The sequence below is a fragment of the Diospyros lotus genome, chromosome 14 (assembly GCF_014633365.1).
Source record: "Diospyros lotus cultivar Yz01 chromosome 14, ASM1463336v1, whole genome shotgun sequence".
In the NCBI taxonomy this organism is placed as follows: Eukaryota; Viridiplantae; Streptophyta; class Magnoliopsida; order Ericales; family Ebenaceae; genus Diospyros; species Diospyros lotus.
In genome coordinates this window covers 10,620,473-10,631,652 of record NC_068351.1, presented here as the reverse complement: position 1 = coordinate 10,631,652, position 11,180 = coordinate 10,620,473, and the positions used below count along the sequence as shown (strand labels likewise).

The 11,180-nt window shown below is 29.0% G+C and overlaps 1 protein-coding gene across 1 annotated transcript; it reads left to right on the top strand.

Annotated features, from left to right (window-relative positions):
* Positions 1–3,080: 3,080 nt before the first annotated feature.
* Positions 3,081–6,859, top strand: LOC127789524 (uncharacterized). The gene is made up of 4 exons (XM_052318406.1): positions 3,081–3,284; positions 6,128–6,170; positions 6,397–6,485; positions 6,594–6,859. Exons 1-4 carry the CDS (start codon positions 3,219–3,221, stop codon positions 6,702–6,704), a joined length of 309 nt encoding a protein of 102 aa, XP_052174366.1. The 5' UTR covers positions 3,081–3,218; the 3' UTR covers positions 6,705–6,859.
* Positions 6,860–11,180: the final 4,321 nt, after the last annotated feature.

Here is an 11,180-nt window from a genome sequence, read left to right as displayed (position 1 = left end):
ATACCAACTAATTTTAATAAAAATATGTCATAGTTATTTCATGCATTTTCATTTTCTCTTTTTAACTCTAGTACAAAAGGAAATAGATTCTTTTCCTTTAGTGGGTAACCCTCTTTCCATCCCATTCTTCTATTTCTTTTATATTATTTCTCTTTCTTTGGTAACCTTTCATTCTTTTTCCGTATAAAGTGGGTAACCCTCTTTCCATCCCATTCTTCTATTTCTTTTATATTATTCATCTTTCTTTCATAAACATTTCATTCTTTTCCTAACTAGAACTTTCAAAGGGTAAACTTTGGATTTTGTCTTGAAAATATTGTATTTAGATAAAAAAATTTAATTAAGATATAGATCAAAAAAATTGAAATATGAAAAAAATCATAGACAAAATTATTTTTCATTATATTTGTTAAATTTATCTGATGACCTTTAGAAAATAAATCAGGTGACTTCTTATCCGTCATTTTTTAAATATATTAATCTCTCTCTATATCGAGATAAACATATATTGGACTTTACAGGTAAAAAAAAATAATGCACATGCCATTCAATACATTCAAAAAAGTTTAACAAACAGCTTAATAAAAATCTTAAAATATTTCAGAGTGTTATCTTCATCATTTCATATCTTAGTCCCCAAAATAGTCAAATTTTATTTTGATACAACTTTATCTTTCTCGTTATAACAAATACTACCTTATTTGATTAGATGGGCATTGATGAAAAAGGCTAAAAAATGCGCATACAAATTGACTATTAAGCTAAATTTACACCATATCTCTTAAGAACCCTTTCTTCTTATTTTTAATATAAAGAATTAGTCAATTATGATTTGCTAATTTAAAAATCGCTAATAGAAGTCTTAAGTTGGGTTTTGTGTTTTAATAAGCCACAAAACCAATCGAATCATAAAAAAAAAAGGTATGGTTCCAAATTTTTTATTTAGTTATAAAACTACGAATTTTAATTGATTATCAAGTGGAATAACAAAATTATGATACAATATTATTGATGTACATGATTTTTTGTAAATACTAACTATTATCAATAAATTCCAATAATTTTAAGAATTATACTATGTTTCTATATTGGCATATTACCACATGATTGAATAATTTTAAATTATTTATATTTTTAACAATTAATTATGTAACATCTTTATATTTATCTTTGACATGCATGTACATTAATTACCAATATGTTATGTTTCTTCAAATCATCCAAATTGTTAGACAGCAGTTCAGATAGTTTCAAACAAATCATAGTTTGGTGTTGCTTTAAAAGATAGCTACACTATTAATAATTTGATTTGTAAAATACCTTCTAAATTATCTAAATTAACCACGATATACCACTATTTGGAACACAAGATTTATAATATGACGTATTTCTTAAGAGCGTCTTTCATCACATAATGCTCTCTACTACGTGATATGAGTGCAATTCAATATTACTAAGTTGTTTAACTAATTTTTTTTTTAAAGCTTTAAGTTGACTTTAGGGGTGTAAATAAGTCGAGTCAAACTTAGCTCTATTTAAACTTTACTCAACTTTTGAAGGTATTTGAGCTCTACTAATTTATGAGTCAAACTCTATGAAAAATGTTTTACTCAATTCGTGAATAAAATTTTATATTTATGCCAAATTCAGACTCAATCCATTTAAACTAAACGAGTTGATTTAGAGTTTATTGTCAAGTTTGTTCATGAATAAAAAATTATCAACTTCATTAAAAAACAAGTTATTAAGCTCGTTCATAAACAAATTAAGCAATTTGTACAAGAACAAAATAAAACTTGTTCATGAATAAAAAATGAGTTTGTTTGTGAAAAAAATACAATCATTTTATAAATGAACATTTTTTTAGTAAATAATTCATATAATTATATTATTTAACCAAAATAATAAATTAAAAAAAAAACAAAATAATCAATACAAGTTGTGATAAAAATTGAAACAGAACAATCACAAGAAGCACACCAAACAACATAAGCAACATCATTTCTTCAAGAGGAATTCCCTAACAGTATGCTCCTACAGTGTACCCTTGAGTAATGTTGCATTGCAATAAAAGTGTATAAACTTGAGATTAAGTTCTCAACCAAATAAAGGATGACTTAAGGAAAATTACAAAATCAAATTACAGAAGCAAGATGTCACGAGCTTGTCAACTAAGTAATATATTTATTTACTTTATGTTAAACACATTTAAAAGTTTAAAACATAATTTAAATATTATAATAATTTTAATATATTTAGACATTATCCATATTAATCCCAAGTATTTTGATGTTAATAATAACAAAAAACACTTTATAAAAGACACAGTCTAAATATGGAGTTCAAAATAATTTAAAATATTTCGGATGTTTGAACAATGACATTTAGATGTTCGAGGATATACAACATCTGAAAGATATAATATTTGAAGGGGAATAAATAAGTATTTAAATTAATCTACTCTAAAAAGCCACCCTTGTATGGATATTCGTATAAATGTTTGAATAATATATTCAAAAGACTGAATTTTGTCAAAAATATAGCCAAAATTCAGAACCTCTATATAGATGTACGAAGGATGAGCCACAAATGTCTGAAACCTTCATGGATTATGTCCTTTATGCAATGCTTCATACATTTGAAGCCTAAGTTACAAACATCTAAAGTGTGTCCAAAATATATCATAATCTCAAATGATCTATGTAGACATTTGAAATATAATAAATTTTAGATCTTCTAGTACAAAATTTAGCCAAATATCCTATTAATCAAATAAATAGTTTTTACTTAATATTGTTTCAATAATTTATTTAGATTGTATTTGTTAAAATGAATAACATAATACTCTATAAAGATAATTTATCTGTAGAATTTAAGATAAATTATTTGAATGGAAGAAGGGATATATTTATTTTTAAAGTTTAAAATAAAAAGTGACGTGATTTATTTTTTTAAAAATTAATAAATATAATAAAAAAATTAGATTTATTTTTTTATATTTTTTTATGTATATATTAATTAATAAACGCTACCTTATAAAATTATATTATCTAATTTAAAACTCTCCAAATGAAGGGAATTATCGCCCAAGATAATCTTCATCATCGTCTCCTCTCCCCCTGCACAAGTCATAGAGCAACAGTTCCAGCTCCAGACCTTCCTGCACGATATCTCGTCCCGAGTCCAAGGGTCCTGTTTCGTTTCTGGCATTTCTTACCATGGCGGCATCGAACGATCATCAAGACGTATTGAAACCTTTTCACGAGAGAGCCGCCGAAGCTGAGGTTAGATAATCCACAAGTTCAGTTCTATCAAAATGCTTGCCTATGCTTATGCGTGTTTAATATTCATGTAAACTCATATTGTGGACATTGGCAATTTGATTATTGGTTTACCACATCGTATTTATATTCGTATCTGATTTTCAAGGGTTTTTAGGCGTAGGGTTCTTGCTGATTTTTTAATTAAATTGGGTTTGGTCCAACTCTTGACTAGCCACTTTTGAATATCTTGGTAATGTAATTAATTATTGGCGTAGAATGTCATAATTATCGCGGTGTGTCATCTGCAAGGGTTGTTAGGTCCAGGGTTCTTGCTATTTTTGATGAATTGGGCCTGATGCGACCCCTGCCTATCTTTTTTGGATTACATTGGCAATGTAATTATTGATCCCCGATATCGTAATTATAATTGGGTGTCACTTGCAAGGGGTTTTAGGTTTATGGTTCTCGTGTGTGTATGTGTGTTAATGTTTTGGGTTTTTATCTTACTGTTCTCTGGCCATCCTTGTCTTTGTTCGTGTTTAATTGCTCAATGGTTTGTATGCGTGGTTGCTATCATTGTTCTACCTATTTTTGTTCCTGGGAACCCTGAGATTGAACTTTATAGGTCGCGGCACTTGATGCAATATGGAGATATGTCAATATGGTAGAGATTTCATGGACATGATCAAACCCAGACCCCTAAAGTTCAATGACCTCTAAACATGACGTGATCAAGCACAAATGAGGTCTTTTACATTGCATATATATATATATCCACTCACATAAAAAATAGTAAGAGTCAAATTTTCACCCTGCATATTAGGAAAAAGAAATAGTTTCAGCGAGGTTGGTTTAGAAGTTTTAGTTATAGAAATGGTACAATATTAGAAGTCTAAAAGAGGAGTTTTGAAGTATTATTCCATGTTTTCTTATTTGATAACTAGATTCGAAGTTACCTTGTTATAGTTTTTTCATGTGTGCATTGGGTAATGGGTAGGTATGCTTCCAAGAGTCGATAGAGTATATTGGTTATAACTAAATTAAGAACTAATAGGATGCATTTAGATGGGTGCCAGGGCATTTGAAGTGTGTTAGATAATGCTCATAAGAGTGTTGGTGTTTGGTATGAAAACAATATGTCCATGCTTGTCCTAGCAACTTTATTATTTGGCCGACATGACTGAGCCTTAGGAATGAGCTTGCTTGTGGGATACAAACGCTATATGCCTAAAGCTTGACTATATGGGAAAATGTTATCGATGTGTGATAGATTCATGAAAAGGAACCAAGCCTTGTACAAGTGCTTGTTGGGTCTTGCTTGGCTTGATGGGTGCCTTTGTGGTAGTAGTGTTGGGGGGAAGGTGGAATGCTTGAGCGAAGGTGGAATGCTTGCGCGAAGCATGCACAATGGGGACTGTGGTGCTTTTGTCCCTGGGAGTAGCTTTTGGCCCATTGCTTTGTGTGAGGCACAATATTTGTGGGCTAGCATTATGTCATTGACATGGGGATGGACCACAATCCCTAAGCATACAAGTGTGCTACACTGCTTTTACGTGGAGACTTGGGATGATGACAATCTAGAACTTCAGGATTTGTTGGGTGAAAATGAGTATATACAGCCATACAGGTCCTGAACTGTGACAACATGCTATCTAGGGCCCAAATCTCTCTTGAAAGTCCTCCACAAGGTATTTAATTTTAACTACAAGTTGCATGGTCCATGTCCAAGCATATGTACCTGCTTTTCATGGTGGGCATCTCTCCTTCACCCTTCAATGAATTGATGCTTACTCTAAGTGTCATACTTTCATTCTGACTATTGTTTGGGGCAATGAAAAGGATTGTTTGAAAGAAAATACGAAGGGATATGAAGAGCATGCATATTTGTTGTCCAGCTATACTGCCAATTGTAATGATTCGTTTGTGTTGGAGGCAACTTCCTTTCCTTCAAAGAACCAACACGGTTATGCTTAAGCTTGACTAGATTAAGATATAGTTCTGCATGTCAACGAAAATTTATCAACCTTCTTTCCACTCTTATTATTTCTATTTAAATTAGTATTATATGGAGTCTTCTACATGCCTTTGTTTACTCATGATGCACTACATACAAGAAGGATAATGTCATGATATATGTGTCCCTGCTAAATTGGGCACTATGATTTCATCTTTGATAGATAGGTGAAATTGTAAGTATATGGAAATCTCTCTCTCTCTCTCTATATATATATATATATATATTTAATGTATTTAGTTTCTTTTAGATCATAAATAATAATATCATATAATGCATATTATATGTAACCATTCGCAACATGTTCACATACTCATATTCAATTTTTGGGCACATCTTAATATCCTAAGACTATGGGCGCAAGAAGGTCCAATGCATGGACACTGGACACCGATCTGCCCGAGCTCATCTAACAAGAGGCCATTTTCATTGTTGTTGAGCTCCTATTGTACTCCAACTTGAAAGTTGTGAATTGAAAATATTTACGGCATTACCCGACTTCAATAGAAAACTGTGATTTCATATATGCAAGAATGAATCCACATGCTTGTATTTTCCTATTGTTGTGATTTTATGCTTTTACACCTTAGGAGAAAAATTGTATTATCAAGTTTTAATCATCTCAGCTTTCTTTTAGTATTTCCAGCAGTGTCAACTGTATAGTTTTTCAGTTTTTCTTTCTTTTTGTTTCGTCAACATATTTGTTTTTGTGTTGAATTTGTCCGGAGCAAACCATATTTTCTTGCTAAATTCTTTGGATTACCATTAAAAGCGATGAAAATCATACAGCTCTCATCTTTCCTGATCACTATAATTTCTCTAACAACAATATATTTAAACTGAATTGAAGGACCGGTTGGCAAGACTTGAAGCTGCCTTTGCTACTAAGAAAGGTAGATTCCCATAGCATATATGCTCTGTCCTTACCTCCTTTGCTTATTTTAATTAACTTTGTTCTTACCTCCTTGAAGCTGCCTTTGCTACTAAGAAAGGTAGATTCCCATAGCATATATGCTCTGTCCTTACCTCCTTTGCTTATTTTAATTAACTTTGTTCTTTCTTTTTTTGTTTTGTTGTGTGTGTGTGTGTGTGGGGGGGGGGGGGGGGGGGGGCACTCAGATGCTGGAAATGAAATGCTTAAGATGGCTTCTGAACTACAATTGAAACTAGAAGGCTTGAAAGCTGACCAAATTTCAGAAAGGAAAAAGGTTATTCCATTTAGTTTTTACTTTAGATCTTTATCACATGCACTGTGCACACAATCGAAAGGCAACAGAGAAATTAAGCATTAAATTTCTTTGCTCATAACTAACCAGGTTTTGGAAGAGTTCGACAAACTTCAAGCAGAAAATGCGAAACTCAAATACCAAGTTACCCATCTTGTTCGGGCATTAAAGGAGGCTGATATGAAGTTAGCTTCAAACTGAGGTATAATGATTACTCTGGGAATTCCTGTTACACAGTTGACCAATTATAGCACAATATTGCAATTCACAAACCTCTCAATCTCCGAACATTTGTAATTTGCCAAAACAGATATTTTTTGCCTGACTTGCGGAATGAACAACTTTTGTTGCTTCAACTTGATTGTGAAGATCAAGCATGACCATTTAACTTCTGCACTAACCAACATCTCCTGCCCTATGTCATCTGATTCTGTTAAGTTTATCTATGGACCAATCCATATATTTGCATATCTAGGCTTATTTGGATCAAATTTTTGAGTAGAGAAAATTTACTTTGTTTCTGAATGTGACATGGCCGACCACTTTAACTTCCAAAAATGTTGTCCCTATAGATTTTTGTTGTTGAATGGGTTGGAAATGTACTGCTTAAAACAATTTTTATGAATTTCAGCATGTAACTGCAACTGCTACAAAAGTTGGAGTCTCCAATTCTCATAAGTTATTCTTCTGTGAGAAAAGGATGAAAACAGAATGCTAGAATGATAAATAATTGTATCCTATTGGCATGAGCAATGATGCCATGCGAAACAGATTTTTTTTTACTTAGAATAATTTCGCTCATTTTGATTCTTTTAGAAGACCCGCCCTTGTGGTCCATAATTGCAAATATACTGCATCTACATCTACATCAGTTTGGAAGCAATTTCTGCACCACATTGATAATCCAAGGTGTCTTGCCTATTATTTGGGATTGTCCTCTACACGTGCCAATATAGCCCAATCTGATGTGGTGCAGAAATTATACTTTAAAAATAATTTGCAGGGAACACAATCAGCATTATACTTTAATGAGTTACAAAAATATCAAAAATAATTTGTCATTTATCCATTTCGACTATTTGATTCATTTTGTTATTTCTCTGTTTGCAAACTTCTTCTGAATGAGTTCAAAATTTCAAATAAGTTCATTTTTCAAAAAAAAAAAAAGGGTTCAATTTGCCCCTGAGGCACTATTTAATTTTGTTTGTTAAGTAATCAATCAACATGAGTATTTAAACATTATTATTAACTATTAGGGATAAGGGTGGAATTAGCTACACAAAATTTTATACAATTAATTACCATATGTATGTAACATTAGTATGTTATATTGATATAAAAGACATATTTAATATTATTGAACCTCTAGGATTAGGAACATGTTTTCTTGTGCCAATTATTCGCTTATGTGGCTCCAATGGAGTGGGTAGAGTAGCAAATTAATTAAGGGGGGAGATGTCTTGTTGTTGGAGCCACCAGGAACAAGTTTCTTGATTCACAAGGACTCTACAAGTAAAGTAGGAGGCGGGGTTTGGACGTTGTTGGGGTTATTAGGAAATAATATACAATAAATCTATTTGGATAAAATCCATCCAAATAGAATTATCTTTTTTTTTTTTGTCATTTCAATTATTAATATTAGAATAATTATGTTATTTATTATTTTATAAATCATAATATTATAATATTTATTTTTAATAAAAAATATATTCATATATCTATCATAATATAATTATATTTCTTCTCTTTTATCTTGCATACAAAACATAAAATTTTATGTATTTTGTAATTATCTTATGTATAAATAATTGAATATATTTTTATGTTATTTTTTATTTATATTATGTTGTTCCCCAAACTTAAAATTTATATTTGTTATAAATTTTATACTTTAATTTAAATTCATAAGCAATCAAGATATATCAATTTTTATTCTTAATAAATTATATTATAGTAAATTACATTTTAGGGGCATATCAGTCCCTAAAGTGTTATTTGTTATTAGTATGTCATTACAAAATGTTGTTGTAACTTATGATTTAGTTATTAATTTGTTGTTTTAAGTGATGGAGTCACTGTGAGATATAATTTTTTGAGTATTTTTAATTATTTAAATTAATATTTTAATTTATTTATATATTATGAATATAATTATATTTTAAGAGCTCTTCAAATAAATTACGTCTATACTTAATATAACTTCTCTCATTCTCATTCTTTATTTTTTGATTAAGAAGTTTTTGTCCGGCTAATTAGTGAAATGAAATAGAATAAAAGGAGAATATAAAAAGAATAAAATTGAATGTTGATTACAATTATTTTCATAACTAACCTTTTTGCTTTAAAAATATACAGTTTTAATGTGTTGGACAGTAATTTTAAGAGAGAGGTATATGAGTAAAAAAGATTTAGTATGTGTTTTGAATTTTTTATAAAGTTAAAATTATCTTTTTATTTTGTTAAATATCATTAAAATATTATAAAATAAGCATTAAATGGTTTTCTATCCTCCGGGAGGATAGATTCTAGCAAGATCCAATAATATATTAGATAAAACCATCTTCTTCTATTGGAAAACCATAACAACAAATAAGAAGCTGCAAGAAAAGAAGATTTCAGCTCGCTTTAATTATATACGAAACAATCAACATTTGATGATGAGCTCCTTCTTCAAGTACGTCATCTCCTCTTAAATAGACATTAAATATTATACTATCAATCTATATATTATGGTAAATTATAATCCTTTCGAACAAACAATTATTTAGAATCACAGAATTAAAACTTTTTGCATTCCTTCCAGTAAGTTATTTCAAATATTCTGTAAAATTTAAGGTACAATATTCAAAGTTGGTATTTAGAAGATGGAGTAAATTGCTTCCCAAATTTGACATAATTAATTATCATATATTCTTAATAAACACCCTTTGTGATTAATCCTCGAGATATCCTCTTAATGGTGTTTAAATAAGTTTTCCTTTTTGAAAGTTTTCTTTAAAAGAGTAGTTTCTAATTCACTCTATTCTATTAATTCATTCATTAAGAATTAACTAGACAGGTAATCCGTGTTATTTTCGTTTTTATTTTTTTTTTAAAAATAAGTTTACTATATTATTTTTATTTTTGTTATGATCTTGCCCTTTTTATTTATTAACAGTTTAATTTATTGTGACCAAATCACTTGACAAATGCTATGCGAGTGTCTTAATGTTTTATCTTACAAGCTTATTGTGTTAGCCTGTGGTCTCTTTTATTAGGAGAATCCAAAACCAATATTCCCTCCTTTTTTTGTTTGAATCAATATAAGAAGTCTAATATTCTCTTTAACAACTAAAATTATGAAATTCTTGCATGTTACCATAGCTCTTAATATCATAATATATTAGTACTAGTTATGTGACGGTATGTACTGTACTATAACAAAACAATAATAAATATTTTTGGTAACGATCCAATCCAAATAACGACAGATCAGGGTATTATTCAGTACCAATTTCAAGGAATTTATTTCTTTCTTAATAATCTAATTTTTTATTTTATTTTTCGTAATGTTTTATTCTCACTTAACTAATAAAGGCAAAAGTCAAAACTGGGATTGATCTTTTTTACTTTAGTTTTTAGTTTTAAATTTATTTTTAATTTTACATTATGAGATTGTTGAAAACACATTCTTTTTATTTGTAATATTTTTTGTGTTTTGAAAATTTCGAGTGTGTTAATAGCCAAAATGACTTTTTATTGTTTTGAGTTTTTTTTTTTATAATTTTTTTTTATTTTTGAAAATATAAAAATAAACATATTTTTATTATTTTGAAAAACTAAAAATTAAAAATAATCTGAAAACAATAAAAAGAAATCAACCACTAATTTCAAAGTTGTGCAAAAGACGGAAATACTATGTATGTTTTTTAGGCAAAATTATTATTTTGTTCAGACTATACATGTTTATGTAGGATTATGATATTTTATTAAAACATTTTTTATGTTTATATATTTTATGATTTATTGTGAATCTGAAGCAATATTTTGGTACCGCTAACTACAGATATCATATTATATATATCAATAGCAAATTCAATACCTTATTTGATACATTATTGGCAACTACCATATAATAATTTTTCTATTTAACTAATAATAATTTAAGAATTTGAGAGTGTTAAAATCATGAAAAGATATACTAATGTGTTTGATCAATTGACTTATTAAATGGCCTCATATCTATATTTTTGTTCTTTCTTTTATATTTTAATCTATTTTAAATGGTGTTAAAAAATTTATGGTCCCTTTCGTTGTAACACATTATTCTATAGTGACAATCCTCATCATCATCTTTTGTACTCTTTTAAATACCATATTAACTACTATCATCCATCCACTTATTTTAATCCATGACCTATATAGTGTGAATCATTCTAAGTTCTGAACAAAAATATATTAGCTTTTCTTTTGTTTAATAAAAGACAAAAATAAAATAATCAGTATATCAATCCCTAAAGTAATCATAAGAGTCATATTTCACACGATACAAGGAAAGAAAAACGAATTTATTCACCATGATATAAAAGCCAAAGCTTTAAACACCTTAACAATAACCAGTAAGCCAGATTTTTTTTTTTCAATATTATAATAATCATGACTCAAAACTTGCTATCAAATGACTCATAGACACTATCA

Coding starts and splice junctions, on each gene's coding strand:
- LOC127789524 (XM_052318406.1), top strand. CDS start 3,219: ATGGCGGCATCGAACGATCATCAAGACGTATTGAAACCTTTTCACGAG. Junction 3,285..6,127: donor AGAGAGCCGCCGAAGCTGAG/GTTAGATAATCC, acceptor ACTGAATTGAAG/GACCGGTTGGCAAGACTTGA. Junction 6,486..6,593: donor AAATTTCAGAAAGGAAAAAG/GTTATTCCATTT, acceptor ATAACTAACCAG/GTTTTGGAAGAGTTCGACAA.